Genomic DNA, 18492 nt, shown 5'->3' on the forward strand with positions numbered 1-18492 from the left:
GAAGTGATTGGATTTGCACCTTTGAAGTTCATGCACTGCTAGATGAAGACCTGGATTGCCCTGGCAAGGTGCGGCACCTGGGAATTCAAAGTAGCAGCAGTATGGAGATGGAAGCGATTGGATCAGTTTTGGCAAAGCAGGAGGAATGGGATTACAGGCTGAATTTAAAGAGGTGTTTATAAACAGGATGGGGGAAGTTATTCATCTTGTATTACTGTATCAGGACTCAGGAGCCTGCTCTGAAGCCCATTGGAAAGACTCCCAATACCTTCAGTGGGCTTTGGAGCAGGCTCACAGGTCGGTCCAGCCTGGTGCTCTGCTTAGTCTGTCTCGGACTAGGATAACCAAACTCACTGGGACTTCATTGTTGACTCAGCCTTTAAGAACATAAGAATGGCCATACTGGGTCAGACCAAAGGTCCATCCAGCCCAGTATCCTGTCTACCGACAGTGGCCAATGCCAGGTGCCCCAGAGGGAGTGAACCTAACAGGTAATGATCAAGTGATCTCTTTCATGCCATCCATCTCCATCCTCTGACAAACAGAGGCTAAGGACACCATTCTCTACCCATCCTGGCTAATAGCCATTAATGGACTTAACCTACATGAATTTATCCAGTTCTCTTTTAAACCCTGTTATAGTCCTAGCCTTCACAACCTCCTCAGGCAAGGAGTTCCACAGGTTGACTGTGCGCTGTGTAAAGAAGAACTTCCTTTTATTTGTTTTAAACCTGCTGCCCATTAATATTCATTTGGTGGCCCCTAGTTCTTTCATTCCTGAGAAGTAAATAAACTGAGATCTACACAAGTTACTATAAGAGAGATGGGACCTGGTGAGTAATATTCTGTCTTCCTTGTGCAAGCTTAAAAAATTGTATGACACATGACATAAAAGTAAGGGTTTGTCCAAAGTTCACCTTAGGCTCTTGGTCATGCAGTGTGCTGTGTGCCAGCTGACCACATGGCCACCCCTCTCACCTCATAGGTAGCTTCGTTACCTTGGTAGAGTATGTATATATTATTTACTAGAGATGGAAAAAACATTTTAGGTCCCACAGAGGTTGTCTCCCTGACAGAAGAGTACTGTCCCCTTCAATTTACTCCTAGTATCTCGTCCAGTCTAATTTTAAAGGAGTAGGCCATAGGGTGTGGGTGTGTGCATACGCGTGTGTATACTGATACATAGATGCATGTGTCTGTATGAAGTTGTGAAATATATACAACTTCACTCAGGCGGACCCTACACAAACAACAGGGAGACACGTTGCGAATGACTGAATCTTGCAAATTAATAAATGAACAAATGCATTGAAACAAGGATACTGCCTCAAAATATGTTTTAATTTATTTTATTGACTTTAATAATTTATGATAGTGCTTCACAAGGCAGCCGTAAGTGGACTGTAGGGAGCACTTGTGAAAATAATGAACTTTTGGTAACTGAAGATTTCACCTGCAGTGCTCTTCTTTCTTGTTAAATCTTCGAGGGGGGAGTGTGTGATTGGTCAGACAAGGTGCAGGGCAATAGAGAAACAGGCCCAAGGGGAGGTGTTTTGTATGTTAAATGTGAAATCCTGGCTCCATTCAAGTCAATGGGAGTGAAGCCACGATTTAACCCCTGATGTTTGATTATTCTCAATAAGGAAAATTCAGACCATTCCCACTGATTCCACTGCACAGGCCACGTAGCAAAGGGCACTTTGCTAGAATTTGCAAGATATTAAATTCTTCATCCTCCAGCAGTAGAAACATTGATGCTTTCCCCTTTTCTACTACAAATTCCAGCCTCTGTTCTGGTTAATTTCTTTAGGCCCCAGCCAGAGCTTGTTGCTTTTAAAATAAGGCTTCTGGCTGAGTGTTCTTATAGGTTTTGTCTAGGTTGGAGAAACTTACCCGGCTATGTGCAGATTGGAAGGAGGTGTGCTTCAGCGGGACTAGATACATATTGGGTCTGAACTATTTTAGTTCCGGTCTGAGTGCAGATTAGTTGATTAGTTCAGCTAGTCCTGCGGCTGTCTTCCAAGTGGCTATTCAAAGTCTCCCAGAATACACTGCTTCTGCGCGTTGAACTGTGAAACTGTGGGATAGATACTTGTGGGCCATAGGAACTGCTGAACTGTATCAGACCAGTGGCCCATCTAGCCCAGTATCCTGTTTCTGACAATGGCCAACTTCAGAGGAAGGTGCAAGAAACCATGCAGTGGGCAGGTATGAGATAATCTGCCCCCATACCTAGGGAAGCTCCTTTTCTAACCCCCATTAATTAAAGGTGGCTTGTTATTTGTATTATGGTAGCACTTAGGAGCCCCAGTCATGGATCAGGATCCCATTGTGCTAGGCCCTGTACAAATGCAGATCAAAAAGGTGGTTCCTGCCCCAAAGAGTGAAATCTGCCCTGAAGAAGTAGGGTTTACAGCCCTTCCAAAGCTCTTGATTTTGCTTTGTTAATAGGTCTGTTTTGTCTCTAAATGTGTTCATTATCTATATAAATGTTCAGTCCTTTTTTGAACTCTACTAAACTTGAGATGAGATTTTCAAATGCTATGAAGAGAGTTGGGGTACACCTACACAGGAGCTGGGAGGTGTAATTCCCACGTCAGGTAAACGTACACGTGCTAGCTCAGCATATGAGTGCAGTCCTGCCCAGCCCTCTGGGTACACATTTGGGCAGCTAGGCCTGAGCCACTGCCCGTGGTGCCACAGCCACGCTATTTTTCTGAGCTAGCTCAAGCTAAAGTAGTGTCTGTATGTCTACCTGACCTGGTGATTCCACCTCCAGCTGCTGTGAAGACCTAATTAAAAATCACCTTTCCATGGGGCTTGTGCTCCTAAACCACTTACTCACTCTTGAAAATCTTGACTGGCCTCTCAGATAGTTCAGGCCCATAAAGAATAAAATTGTGTAGGATGAGAGCCAGCCTGGATGCAGGGCAGCCCACAGGGATCATTAACACCATTCAGGATGGCTTCTGTGCTTAAATCCATGTAACCCAACTCACTCAACTATGAATAGTTCAGTTGTCTAGAGTAGACAAGGCCATTAGTTCTCTAAGTTAGATTTGTGGGGAGGGGTGGAGATGTCTTGGTTCATCCAGTCCAACTTCCTCCATGCAGGATTGTCCCCTGGTTAAGAACTATTTTGGCACATCTGCAGCATGTTCCCACTGTCAATGGCCTGTTACCTCTCCCTGCACAATGGAGCCATAGTGGCTCTATGTACTTATATGTGGAGTGGGACATTCAAAAGGAAACTTTAGAATTGAAAAGTCCCCAAGCCACTCAAAAGTTGGGCCATTAATCCAAGATCCTGGCTGCACTCTGCTCCACTAGAAGAGACTAGCTGTAGGGCGAGTCTAGGAAGGAGGGTATCCAACCAAAGATGAATGCTGCCTGCCTTGCCCACAAGCCAAGGATTCAGGCCAAACACTTTGCAGGTGTATCTATTTCTACCTGAATTTGCCCCAAGAAGGTTGAGGGACCTAGGGGATGGTAGAGCCAATAGTTATCTGTCAACCTGAGTCTGATTATAGGGAGTCCAGAGCTGTGTGCAATTGTGCACCTTATTTTTAAGTACAAATAGTGAATTTTTGCATTAAAATAGCCATTTATCAGATTAGCTGGTTAATTCCAGCTACCATTGGTGTAATTGTGTACACAAATCAGGCATGCATCTCTATATATTATTTTATTTTAATTTTTTTTTTTGGAAGAGGCCTGAGTTACCATGCTTTTTTAAAATCAGGCCTTGTATATTTATCTGCCACTCAAGTAGACTAGATCCTCTCTGCTGCTGTACAGTTTCATGGTATTCGGGGAAGTCAGTAATGAAGTGCATACAAATGTTATACTGTCGAGTACATTAGAGGAGCTTTTGTTTTTAAAAGATGAGAATGCTTGTGTGGTTCTATAAAGGAGGCTTGGAAAAGGCTAAAATATTGGGTTTGCACTTTTTTGCTTCTTTATGATATATAAAGAGGCTCTCTTTTTTAAAGGAGTCTTTTCTTATTTACCTGATAAATATCAGAAATGTCGAGTCCAGTTTGGTTGGAAGGCTACTTGGAGGTCTCTGATATGGACTATGAGATTTCTCAGTGCTCAGTTGAATGGATGTGGGTATTTGAATCTGTTTATAAAAATGCCTTTTTGTCCAGCATGTTTTTCATGCATTTGAGCTAAATAGCTGTTTACACAAAAAAGAAAAACCAGCAACCTTCTCCCTACCTCTCCCACCCCCAAGTTTTAAACAGTTGGAACAAAAATCATTGCTGCTTTCAGTTGCTTGGTGTCGCTGACGTTATCAACTTCCTGGTTCTCTAGTGTCCCAAAAAATCTTCTAGACAAAAAGGATAGACATGACTTTTAGAATTTACATTGTGTTTGAAAAATAAACAAACAAATAAAAACACACCTAAGTAACTTTTTCTTTTTTTAAATGGGGAAAGAAACTTTCTCAGACCCTCTATTTAAAGAAGCAAAAAAAGATCATAACCCCACTCCTCCTCTTCCCCACCTCCTTCACAGGAAATAACTGTTGAAATCAATGGAGCTATGATGATTTACCCTTGAAGATCTGGCCTATCTGGGAAGGGCTCAAATGCTAAGGTGATTGGGAAGCTACGTACCTATCTAGACACAGTATGACTAAAGAGCTGGAGGATGTACAGGGAGTGTACAAATACTTGCATGGTGTAGGGGAGGGGAATTGTGTAACATGTTGCAAAGAGGGTTGTCACTAAGCGTAATGGAGTGAAATTAAGAAAAGGAAAATAGTAGGTTGAATGTCCAGGAAAAATATCCCTGTTAATTAGATCTATTAGTCTGGAGGAAAATTCTTCTATGGGAAACAATGGGAACACCACTGCTTGAAAGTAGTCTTGGACAAGTTGGTACCATGGGAACCAAACCTGTGCTGGCAGGAAGATAACTGGAAGACCTGATACTTTTGACTTTTATGATTTGATACAACTCTGTGCTGCTCTCCTCTGTCGGCTCCATTCCAGAGGACTCTCACAAATCTCTCTCTCTCTTTTTTTTTTTTTTTAAAGATAGATGCCTGATTTTTTCATCACCCTGCACCTTGTGCAGACACAGCAGTGCAAGGTGAGTGCAAAACAGTACCAAATTAAAGTGGTAGCATTTTATACCCAACTTGCACTGGTGCGGATGACTGCCTGAGGGGCAGGGCAATGGAGAGTCAGGCCCTGAGCACTGTTCCCTGTAAGCTGTGTGCGTGTGCGTGCGCACACACAGATCCTAAACCCCATGCACACGGCGAAACACTGTGCGCACAAAAAATTTGCACAGAAGTACAAAAATTTGCACAGAAGAATTTTTTTGTGCACACGGCCGGTCAAAAATTAGAGGGAACATTGGCCCTGAGTGTGGTGGTCTCTGAAATAACATGAGGCAGAATATTTAATCTTCAGATTTTGGACCTGCAGCTGAAAACTGAGGTGGGGTTGGGAGATACGTTCAATTAACTTCCTCATGGGGAGGTGGTTTTAGAGTCAAATGAGATCTCTGTTTACATATCCAGGTACTGGTTTCAGAGTGTAGGAAGGACTAAGAGGCAGGGTGAAGTAACTAGAGGAGAATGCAGTCAAAGGTGGGTTGGAGAGGCATGATGCAGCTGGTAATGCTCTGCCTTACTGAAATGCACTTAAACATCCTACTGCAGGGGATTTTGGACCTGCATAGGCTCATTTTACAAGGGATAACTCTATATTTGTAAGTTGCATTTAATTATGAAGATGCTTTTCATCAAAACCCATAGAAAGTCATGATCCTAGGCCAGATTGTAAGTGATGCATTATTTATTTGTGTTGTGATAGTGCCGAGGGGCCCCCACTGGGCTAGGTGCTGTACATATACATAACCACCTGCCCCAAATAGCTTGCATTTCAAGTATAATATGATCGATGAAGTGAATGCAACACACAGATGGTACCAACGACAAATCATGGTAACAATGAGATGAGCGCACTTCCCATGATAAGCTCCAGTTGCAGCAGACCACCTGCCAAGCTGTCCCAGGTATCTCAGTAGAGCTGCGTTGTGGGAGGATAGAGCAGTGGCTTTGCAGCACTGGCCGATTATTAGATTTGGACTGGGTAATGTGCATTCACTTTGCCCACTGTCCTTCTCTTAACAGTCGCCAGGAGGTGCAGGTCCAGCTACCATTGTAGGTAGGGGAACTTAAGGAGGCGGAATGGAATGACCCATGCTGGACACCTATCTCAGTGCCCCATCTCCTACAAAAAGCACAAGAGACATTTTAAGCATGAGTATCTAGCTGATGGCAAAGTATGTATCCTCTGCTGGGGAAGGGAATTATAGACTACAAGCAAGCCCAGTGGCAAAGATGGAAGGATCCAGGGAGTTTGTAATGAAATTGGTTTGGATTTAGGCCAGGCAGACAGTGCCTGAGAGGCCTTGCTATCTCATAGATATCAGTGGCCTGTGTGAAAATTGTGGGTGGCTGAGTTGTTTCCAAAATAGAAATGTTCCTAGCACAATCAAATCCCTTTGGGAGGAGGGGGTTAGGCAATGAGCAAGTCCTGTAGACCTTCCACTCTCTTTATCTCTAGTGGTGGTCCTTGCAGAACAGATGGGGAGATGCACTAATGTGGCAGCCTGGTAGAAGAGGGCACAGTTGCTACTTAGGCAGCACCTGTCCATCTTTCTGTCTGATCTTTTAGCGGCGTACTTTTCACTATACCATCTAAATGTACTTGGGTAAACAGGCTCCTGGGCTGATGGTCTGTATATATAAATAAATAAAGGAAGGCTTTGTGGTTAAAGTACTGAACTGAGGCTCAGGATATATGGGTTCTGTTCCCCAAATATATAAAGGAAACAGACCCCTACTTTCTATATATATAAAAGGGAAGAACATGTGCACAGAGCTGCTGGCCACACTATTTGTACTGCACTCGAGCAGAGCTAGTGTGAGTCTGTTTATTCACACTGAGAAACACCCCCCAGCTGCTGTGTAGACATACCTACCCTCTGTGCCTTAGTTTCCCATATGTACAAGTGGGATACTAGAACTGCCCTGCCTTACAGGGATGTTGTGGGGGTAAATTCATTAAAGATTGTGAGGTGCTAGGATCCTGGAGCCATATAAGTATCTAAGGCCTGGTCTACACACATTATTATACCCATCTAAGTATTTGTTAGGAGTCGGGGTTTATACCAATGTAGTTAACTTGGTATAGCCCTTAGCATGGACACAATTTTATATGTGGGTCAGACCACTTAAACTATGTCTGTTGCTAAACCAATATAGCAGTACAAAAAGTGTGTGTAGCTGAGCCCAAAGTTAGAGATCACAGCCTAATTCTGTGGTGGGTTGAATCAGAACATTGAATCTTGTCTTAGATTGTAAGAGCTTTGGGGAAAGGGACTATCTCTCTTTGTGCAGGGCCTAGCCCATTGTGTTGTGGCTGTAGGCATTTCTAGAATACAAATAATAATTGAATCTGAAGTTTGTGTCAATTTCTGAATCTGAACCAAAGTTTTCAAACTTGCCTCGCTCTAGTTTAAAGCACTTAGGTGAAGTCTGTTTCTCTGCTGTTACAGTAGCATGAGCTACTTAGTCCCCTAATGATTTCCATTGTAATATACTAATTACTTCAGCATCATTAAGAATTTGATTTCTAGTCTCCCAGTTCCTCCAGGTTTCTAATGGATAGACCCAGTAGATCCCTCTTGTTCTATGTGGAAGTGAAAAGAAATTGAAGAATTTATTTGCATGCATTGCTTTTGTCTTGAGTGCAGCTTCAAAGATCTTGAAAATAGCCTTGCTGCGGGATGAACAAAACTCAGGCTTTGTGCAATTCATAACACATAATTCATATTGTGGAAATTGGTGTGATTCTATACACACCAAATAAATGAGCAAGAAAGAGTTTTTGTTGTTGTTTTAAAGATGGCGCTACATGTGTAGTCAGAAGAAAGATCCTGAGCAGATACTGTAACCAATACATGGGCCCAAATTCATGCTTGTTGCTATGCTGCTTTGCTACATTGAATTTCACAGCGATGACAAGGATAGACCTGATTAAGCCTGACCCTCGCCCTCTGCTCCAGAACATAGGCTCCTGCCAAGTGAACTAAACAAGAATCTCCATTAGCTATTGGTTGTATAGATTATATGACACACATTCTATTTCTGAGTGCCCCCAGTCGAGGTAATTAGTAGGTACACACAAACACCCCAGATAATATCGTTGTAGGTCCATGCATAAAGCCCATTGCGCAAAAGAAGACAATTGCATTAAGTAAGGCAGCCAAGTTAGTTTTTGTTCCCATACGTTTGCGAGGAGGGAGTCAAAAGCTGGTGTTGCTGAGTATGGTGGGAGGCAGGGTGGGTTTGGGATGGTAACAGAGGTTTTAAGAACATATGAAGGCTCATATCTGGCCTCTCAGTTTTCACTTGACTTGATTTTTCCAGCCTCAAGCATATTAGAAGCATGAGATTGGCTTGCCTTCGTGAGATTTTCAGAATTAATACATACGGGGTTCTTTATTTGCCTTCTGTTTTTTGAGCCTTCACATTTTATATTTGCAAGCTTTTTTCATGACCAGAGAGCTAGAAACTAACTTTTTTTAGATGAAAACTGAGATTCTCATTTAACCACAGGACTTCAGAAGCTGGAGCTTTAAGGTGTACACCAAGTAACACACGAGCTGGCAACTTCAGCCACACAAATACTATTATATCCTGAGGTAAAAAGCAGGAGCTGCCAGAGAATCAGGTGTTGTAATTTACTCAGGAAATTGTTACCTCCAGCTTTAACTACTTGGTAAAATCTCCATGATCAGTGAACCCATAATTGGTTGTACACATTCTAGGTTGGCTTGTTTCTGTAAGTGACAACACTATCAAAGTAGGAAACTGATACTCTTATTATTTAACTCAACATTGCATGGCTGTGCAGAGTAGCCTGTGTGAGAAGAGGGTGTGGGGTTAAGGATTTCCCCTCCCCTCCTGGCCTAGCTACCTGCATTCAGCTGCTGAGGGAGCACATGGACCGTGTGGCATATGCTCCTCACAGGGAGGGGTGAGGACTACCTGGAGCCATGTCTCACCAGCCAGGATTATGATCCACCCTGAAAAGGGCTTTATCTGAGTATACCATTTCCTTCCTTCTCCACCCCCCTGCATCTCCCACTCCTACGACACTCACTTTCCCTGGCAGAAACCCCTGAAGGGACATTGTGAGAGTGGACCTTGCTCAGGGCTGGACACAAAATGCTCCAGCCTGCCCTTTATGAATGAGTACGTTCCACCATCTTGATGACCTCATTGGATTTGAGGGAATCTTGCCAGGATGAAGTTATTCCAGGTACATCTTCAAAGCCGAGGACTGCGCAGGCTGTCTGTGACTGACTTCATGCTGGAATAGCTGAATCATAATGATTCGGCCCTAGAGCAATCATTGATTTCAAGGAACATGAAAGTCATTCTTTATTCAGAGGTCCCTGGCATTAAATATCTACTGTAAAAAAAACTCTGTGTGCTTGTCTCTGGGTAATGAGATCTCTGTCTTTTCCTGGGCAATCCGTAGTCTTTAAATGTACAAACCAATAGTGTGCATGACTTTCATATGTAAATCTGTGTCTGACATCCAGTGACAATTTTGTCTTTCCTCTTGAAACTCTATGCCCCTTCAATATTCAGGTTTCCTCCCTTAAGCACCAAGCAGTGTCTATGTTCTGTTGTAGTCCAGCCTGCAATGCTGCAGTGCTGTTGCATCAGTGCAAGGTTTCTAGAATTCCTCTGCTCTCCTCTTCCCAAGTGTGAAAAGCTGGAATCAGTGACATCCTCCCCTTATCTCAGAATTGCAACACATTCTTATTGCTCAATCTCAAACAAAGGACTGGCAAAAGGTGTAAAACTTCAGGGGTTTTCTAGGAGTATTGGATCCAGACAAAATGATTTTCTAGCTACCCCCTTTTATTTGTCTGCTTTTAAATTTGAGTTCACTTAATACCTTATAAACACTCTCTTTGTGGGGACAGTGCAAAACTTACTGAATACAGGATTGTATCTCAAGGCAAATCCATCTGACAAACTTCACCAATGCCCTTGTGGTATATTTTTGTAGTTATTTCACAAATTAAATTTAATAGTCATCCTAAACACATTTTTTTAAAAGAAAAAAAAAAAACAGTGGTGCTGATTTTTGTTTTTTCCACAACTCATTCAGCTTTGCACATGGCAACTTGGTTAGACCCTGATCCTACAAGCTGCTATGAGCAGGTCTGCTGGGGCTCTGTGTGGGTGCAAAGGGTTTGCTCCCCACCGTAGCAGCTTGAGGGTTCGGGGGCCTTAGTCAGTTGTGCTTCTGTACTTAATCTGCTTCACTTTTCTTGTTCTCATGCACTGGCACAAAACTGCAATGTTTGGGCTGAAAATGGTGCAGTGGGGATGTTTTTGTCTAAACAGCTGCATGTTTTTTTTAAAATTACGATTATATTTTGTAAAGTCCTTTTTTAAAAATGAAAAAATTTTGGAGGCATAAATGACAATATTTGCCCCCAAAGCCCATTAATTGAGTGTGTAATTAAAGGGTTTATAAGATTTGATCTTGCACAGCAGAGGTGTGGAGTGTTGCACAAATAAATACATAATAAGTAATGAGCATGTTGAGGAGTGTAGGAGAACTCAATCCTGCGTTAATGAGCATTGCTGAGTACTCCCTAGGGGCCTAATCCAATGCCCGCTGAAATCAATAGGGAAACTTTTCATTAATTTCAGTGGTATCAAATAGGGTCTGAGGGCCAGGCTTTCAAAAGAGCTGAGCACCCAACGTGCGCCCAACAAGCTGAGCTTTTGAAAAGCTGGCCCCAATTTACTCCTGCTTAGACTCATGAGTGAAGATATAGAAGGGTGCACATAGCTAAGAACTTTGTTAGCATGATGAGAAACATACTTAAACCCATCCATCTTTAGACCTGTCCAGTTTCCCACCACCATTTTCTGCCCCGTGCACTTGTGAATGAGGGGTCTGACATGCAGCAGACTGAGACAGAGTGCCTGCCCTGATTTGCTCCTACTCGTGGCTTTCACTTGCATCGGAGTGCATCAGCCTTGTACATCCTGCTGTGCAAAGGCTTTTCGGATCAAGGCCAAAATGAATCATCATTGGTTCCCCATGAAATGTACTTGTCCATCTCTCGTGCAGTGACTTACTATTTGTTTTGTCTGTGCTGTTTTATCCCATGCAGAGTTGACCTGTCCTGGGTGCAACATAACTAAAGAAGCTGCTGCAGGATGAAAAGATGGCAGCGCAGCTGCTCGCACCACCAGGCCCTGATAGTTTTAAACCTTTCACCCCAGAATCTCTGGCTAACATTGAGAAGCGTATTGCAGAGGAAAAGAAGAAGAAGCGTCCAAAGCAAGACAGCAGCCATCGGGATGACGATGACGACAGCAAACCAAAACCTAACAGCGACCTGGAGGCAGGGAAAAATTTGCCTTTCATCTATGGGGACATCCCGAAAGGCCTGGTTGCTGTACCACTGGAGGACTTTGACCCTTATTATTTGACCCAGAAAGTGAGTCTGCAGGAGAGATGTTACTAAAATCACTTTTTTCTTAGGGAATTGCAGGTTTGGGTGATAGAAGCCACCTTGGTAATGTGGGTGAGGGGGAATGGAATCTTTGTGCCAGGCTTGTGGTTTTTTAAACTTACTGTTTTGTCCTTGTGTTTAACCAACATTGCTTTTGTCCTTCATGACGCTTCAGAACAGTTATCCATCTTATCAAAGAGAAGGTTAAGAGGTGACTTGATCACAGTCTGTAAGTACGTACATGGGAAGGTTTCTGACAGAGGACTCTTTAATCTAGCTGACAAAACAGAATGAGATTCAATGAAGCTAGTTGAATTCAGGCTAGAAATAAAGTGCAGCTTTTTAACAGTGAGGATAATTAACCATTGGAACAAATTATCTAGGGATCTGGTGGACTTTCCATCACTTTAAGTCTTTAAATCAAGATTAATGTCTTCTCTAAAAGATATGCTTTAGATCAGTTACATGACATAAACTTGATGCACGAATTAATAGATGAAACTCTGTGGCCTGTGTTATGCAGGAAGTCAGACTAGCTGGTCCTAATGGTTCTTTCTGCCCTTTAAAATCTATGTATATAATATTTGGTGAGTGGTCTGCTTCTCAGGTGGCTCTGAAAACTCACACTTGGGATGATGTTGGCACCTTACAGATTTCAAAGCAATGTGAGTTGTTATTGCAGTAAATCCAATGGCAGCTGCTACCCTAACACAGGACAGTAGAATTCATGCAGAAAGCTGTGTTGTCTCGATTAAAGAGGGGTCTGCAAATGGTGGTAGAAGAGACTTTTTCTCTTGGGGATAGGTTTAGTTATTTGTATGGGATACAGTCAACCTCTGATCTGAATGGAATGGTGGGGCAGAATTGTGACACCCCAGAAGAAGAGGAATTCTTTAGGTTGATTTTAAAAAAAAAAAAAAAGGAGTCATAGGGATGAAAGTAGGAATGGGAAAAATGAGGGTTATAAATCAGGAGGGGCTTCCTGATGGTGGACTCAGCTAGGAAATGGAACAGTCTCCAAAGGGAAGTCGTTTTAGTAACTGTACAGCAGTGCAGAGGTGCTGGTGCTGGGAGGGCTGCCATACCCCCCTGGCTTGATGTGGTTTCCATCATATGCAGGGTTTACAGTTCGGTTCAGTGGCTCTCAGCACTCCCACTACATCAATTATTCCAGCATCCCTGCAGCAGTGAACAATCCTGTTCAATGAAGGGGAGCATTGCCATTGGCTTGCATGGGGGACTAGATAACATAATACCAACTATCTTTTCTATCTCTGATTTCTGTGACTTTCTTACATGGAGGTCAGAGTTTGGATAAACTGGGAAATCTACTGGAAAGATGCAGCCTGGGATTCTGGTTTCACCTGGGAAGATGGAAATTTGACTGTTTATATCGCAACTGCTCGAGATAAATATTGGTCAGTGATTTTACACGAGTTTGAGGTGATCAGTTAACTGCCATGTAAAATCAATAACTTATTATGGGCTACTTAATACATATTTTATAGCTTTTGTCTTAGTGTCAGGTCTTTCTTACCTGTCTCATGTGAGTGGTCCTGTGAGCATAAGCACACTACTCACATGTGTATGGTCAATTGGATTTGGCCCTTAAAAATTTGATACGCCTCATAATTTGTCTTGCATCTACAACAGCAAGTTTAATGCTTGCTTCTGTGCCTCAGTTGCTAATAACAATGCAAGCACTAGTGCAGAGCAGAATATGGTACTGGGAATATCTAGGTCCTCTCCACACTAGTGCTTGCATTGGTGTTAGCACCAATGTAGCTGCAGTGATGCTGAGAGCCAGGCACGAAGTTTGCAAGTGTTGATGCAGCCCTTACAAAATCTTCCTGAGGGTTCTGCTCTGGCAGGTAAGTACGAACGTACATAATCCTTGGGAAATATTTCCAGCTGATTGGATTTTTATATTCCAAATACACAGCGCTATAACCTCATCCTGTTGTGTGGGAAGAATCCTTAAAATACATAATCCAGGTTTTCCTCCCAAGTGGTGGAGCTTCTGTCAAATAGTTTCAGTGTGGAAAGTTTGGAAATGTGGAAGCATGCATCTTAGGGGCTCCGTTCATTATTCCCTGGGCCTAGTGCAGTAATTTGATCTGGGCAAAGTGGGTAAAAATGCTATTAAAAACCTGAACAATGGGAGCATTTTGTACCAGTTTTTCACTGGAGTGAATGACTGCACAAGGCGCAGGCCAACAGAGAATTGATTCTAGGTCTTCAAGTGAGATAGAGGTTGGAAAGGGATGCACTGGAATTGTGGAGTAGTGAGTGAAAGTGTGATGTGGACTTCCACCCTTCAGAGCTTTGGGAAAAACCTTGCAAGCTGTCCCAGTACTTCCCCAGAGGAAGGAATCGCAGATGAGCACCACAAAGAAAACATGTTTTTAATAATCTTTTAAGGTGGGAAATGTTAATTTTTTATCTGAAAAGGCAGCTTTGAAATAACATTTTGTCTGGAAATAAATCTGGAAATGCTCTGTCATATCCCCAAAAAGAAGCTGGGATTTCTGTGCATAGCCACATACAGAGTTTCTGCAAACTCAGCATACATGCCATGCAGAGAATGTAAACTCTTTTTGCAATGGGAACAGCTGCAGATGTTGGAGGGGAAGGTTCTAGATATCAATGACAAGCTTTTACAGCCCAGCTGACCTCATGCTTATTGCTCTGTACAAAGAACCTTTCTCTCTTCCCATAAATACTAGGACAGCCTATTTTTTGGCTCTTTTAGTTTGCATCCACTTCAGCATGTTAAGATTTAGACGTGTATCATTTCTTCATATAGCCAAAGACTCTAGAGCTTCCCACAGAAAGTTTTTTTTAAGTTCATTTAAAAGAAAAGCCCTCTCAATCATCAGAAATTGCAGATCTGTTTGAACAGTGGGAAGTTTGCCCAGATTACATTCCCCCCACTCTCCAGCATTTGCCAAACAGTTTTAGAACATGGATTTTTTTCTTTTAATGCTAGGTACACAGCATACATAGGCGCCACAGTGGATGGTTGCTTTTCCCTTGTGTTAGGAACAGCTGTAGCTAGTGGTAATCTTGATTACTGTCAGCATTCAACTGAGAATCTTAACTTCTCATTATCCAGTTGGCTAATAGTTATAGGTGAGGCACTGGGAGTCAGAACTCCTAGGTTCTGTTTCTAGATCTGTGAGTAGCATTCCGTGGCCAAATCACTTCACCTTTCTGTGCCCCAGTTTTTCCATTGTAAAATGGGGATGATGATTCTTACTAGAACTGGGTGAATTATTTACTCATAAGCACAATTTATTGGACCAATTAGTCCCTTTTTCCCATTCATGCACAAACCAGTGAAGATTTTATCTGAACAAATTGCAGTTTCTGGGACTCTCCATGAACTGAGAACTTTGAGTTGTGTGTGATTGGTCACTGGAGGAATATGAAGTTTTCATTTTCTGACTGGATGTTTTATACTTTTGTTCATGTGTGCATACAGGGAGTCAGGCAGGTAACATCATATTTCCAAACAGTCAAAGGGATGAACACAAACTAATTTTAAGAGAAAACAAGTTTAAAAAGGTTTCAGAGTAACAGCCGTGTTAGTCTGTATTCGCAAAAAGAAAAGGAGTACTTGTGGCACCTTAGAGACTAACCAATTTATTTGAGCATAAGCTTTCATAAGCTACAGCTCACTTCATCGGATGCATACTGTATGCTCAAATAAATTGGTTAGTCTCTAAGGTGCCACAAGTACTCCTTTTCTTTTTAAGTTTAAAAAGGGCAGTAATATGATCAATCTGAATGGTGAATCATAGAATCATAGAATATCAGGGTTGGAAGGGACCCCTGAAGGTCATCTAGTCCAACCCCCTGCTCGAAGCAGGACCAATTCCCAGTTAAATCATCCCAGCCAGGGCTTTGTCAAGCCTGACCTTAAAAACCTCTAAGGAAGGAGATTCTACCACCTCCCTAGGTAACGCATTCCAGTGTTTCACCACCCTCTTAGTGAAAAAGTTTTTCCTAATATCCAATCTAAACCTCCCCCACTGCAACTTGAGACCATTACTCCTCGTTCTGTCATCTGCTACCATTGAGAACAGTCTAGAATTTGCAAATCAGAATCAGAATTTGCAAATGCGTTTTCCCGTTGCTTGGCCAACTTTATCACTCCCACCCACAGGGATGGGAGTGAGAAGTAATTACTCTTTTTATGAAGAGTTTGAAGATCCTTGGAAGAGAGATGCTATAATAATAATAATGCACATGGTTATCTTTACCATGAGAGGAAGCACCAGGTCATTAAGTTGCATTGTCCCTGGTGCCCTTTCTTCTCCATCCTCCACTGGATTTTAGACACAAGAGGGGAAATATTCCTTACCTAAAACTGTCTTGAAAATACCCTTTCCCATCCATGCTCTTGAGACCCCAGACACGGCCTGTATATCAAATGATGTCAACAGCTGAAATGAATGAGGAGAAACTGAAAGCTTCCCCACATGACAGTATGTATCGTGTATGCAGTGTCATTGTAGTCATGTTGGTCCCAGGATATTAGAGAGACAAGGTGGATATTACCTTTAGCAGAATGTGGGCAACATGGAACACACCCAGAAGCACTGCAGGAAGGAGGCAGAGAATCAAAGAAGGGAGACAGAAAGATTGTAAAAGAAAAAATGGTCTACCTGCTATGGATAGGCCCACTTTGTGACTTCTGAGCTTCTCTGGGTAGCCGTACCTAATATATAGCTCGAACTTCCCTTTAAGCTAGAAAAATGCCACCCTGGGGAGGGTGTGTGGGAAAACATGGCTTAAAATTATATGAGGGGTGAGATTTTGTGAACTCACAGTTGCTTTTCAAGGTCCCAGTTCAGCAAGGGACTTCAGTACATGCCTAAGTAACTGAGTCATAGGCACCAACTCCATGGGTGCTTCAGGGCTGGAGCACCCACAGAAAAAAAACTATTGGGTGCTTAGCACCCACTGGCAGCCAGTCTACCCCCCTGCCTCCCAGCACCACCCACCGGTGGCCCCGCCAATCAACTCCTCACCCTCCCTCCCAGAGCCTACTGCCTGCCATGATCAGCTTCTGCGGGAAGAGATGAGGTGGGGGTGGAGCGGGGACAGAAAGAGGCGGGGTGGGGGTGGAGGCTTGGGAAAATGGGTTGGGTGGGGGCGGGGCCTGAGGCAGAGTGGCGGGTTGAACACCCCTGGGGCCCGGAGGAAGACAGCCTGTGAACCGAGCAGTCCCACTGAAGTCAGTGGGTGAAGTCTTGGCCCTTTTCAAGTCGATATGTCTACTCAGAGGGTTAATGTTAAGCATGTGCTGAAGTATCTTGCTGAAATGGGGCCTAAGTTGCAAAACCTCAGAGTCTGAGGTGAGCCCAGGTCTAAGACCTCTCAGTGAATAATGGGATAATGGAAGTGAGTTCAGATTCTGGAAAACGTATCCTGTTAACAGGGAATAAGTCTGTGGGTCTTTTTTTTTAATTATTTGCCCCTCTCACATGCCCCTTCTCCAATGCAAAATTTGGAGGCATTTAGCTGTCACTTGAATTAATGGTTGGTTGTGTTTTATTTATGCAATCTGCCCATCAAGTTTGGCTGGAGAGTTCTTATCAGATGATGGCTCTTTTGGAGGCCATGTTGTTCACTGTATTCGCACGTCCCATGGGTGTTTTTTTATAACTGAGCATGATGATCATGGCTTGGCTCTAAGGGGCTGTGGACCCTGTAGGCCACTGGCTGGGAATAAAGAAAAGAAATACAGACCCTGGTAATGTCCTTTCTATTTATAAATACTTTGGTACTATCAGGATGGGGGGACCATATATGAATCTATATAGATTGATATCAGCAGGAGTTATGGGTGCTTAGCAACTGTGAAGCCCAGCCCATGAGAGTTGGGTGGCAAAACCTAGTGTATTGGCTAAGGTCACCTGTGACTTGCAGGTGTGCACCTGAGGATCTCACTAATGTGCATGGGCCACTAAAGTGATTTGCATCTGCATCAAGTCACATGCCCTGTTGGAATGAAGCTGTCCTGCCCAAAATGTCACCATGAGTGAGTGTATGAAACTGGGAGGTAGTGAAGGGATATGTGAGATGAGTCAGGGAGGCCTGTCCACTTGCAGCATGTGCTTCAAGGACCCTCCTCCTATGATCTCCATGCTGGTGATGGCAGAAAAGACTCGCGGTGCTGCTGCTGGGCTCTCCATGCCTTGTGGGGGATGCAGTGAAACATTCAGATGGGGAGATGTATGAAGCATAAGGTTTGAGCTGGTCTCTTGAGTTTCCAAAGAAACATCCCTTCCCAGGGCTGTTGTGTTTAATGTGTTTCCCCAGGGTCTCTCTGTCTGACCCACTTTAATTTGGGAAGCAGAATCCAGGTCCTGGACCAGTCGTCACTATCTTCTCATAATCACAGCAGAGGGTGGGAGACTGGTGCCCAGTTAACCTAGGCTGATCGCTTCTTCCCAGCTTGCTTTGGGAACGGGGCTAATGGGAGACGAGGTCATATCTGCAATGTTTGCCTTTTATATAGCTGTTCATGAGACATTATTGTTCATATAACAATTATATTCCTACTATTGCAGTAGCACCTAGAAGCTCCCAGCTGAGATCAGAGCTTCCTAGTGCTGGGCACACTACACACACATGATAAGAGACAGTGCCACCTTGTTAATGTCAACAGACAAGACGGCAGGTGGGACAAAGGACGGGTTGTCATCCTTGTTCTACAGATGTGGGAATTGAGTTCCAGACAGATGAAGTACCTTATGCAGGGTTACACAAGGTGTCTGTGGCAGAACCAGGAATTGAACCCAGGTCTCCTGGGCTGCTGTTACTCAGTGTTGCTTTTATTTTGTTAAAATCTCTCTAGAGAAGCATTTCTTTGAAAGGCAAAATAATTTTAAACATTTCACG

The 18492-nt window shown here is 43.2% G+C and overlaps 1 protein-coding gene across 1 annotated transcript in view; it reads left to right on the top strand.

Moving 5' to 3' along the window:
• The window catches only part of SCN8A (sodium voltage-gated channel alpha subunit 8), a gene marked incomplete at its 5' end in the record, with an annotated part of 113857 nt that overhangs the window by 14214 nt on the left and 81151 nt on the right, over window positions 1-18492 (top strand). Inside the window, one exon of the mRNA XM_084610444.1 lies at window positions 11236-11565. Coding sequence (XP_084466570.1) covers window positions 11290-11565 — 276 coding nt within the window. The remainder of the gene's footprint in view (window positions 1-11235; window positions 11566-18492) is intronic.

This window comes from Lepidochelys olivacea, assembly GCF_965140295.1.
Source record: "Lepidochelys olivacea isolate rLepOli2 genome assembly, chromosome: 20".
In the NCBI taxonomy this organism is placed as follows: Eukaryota; Metazoa; Chordata; order Testudines; family Cheloniidae; genus Lepidochelys; species Lepidochelys olivacea.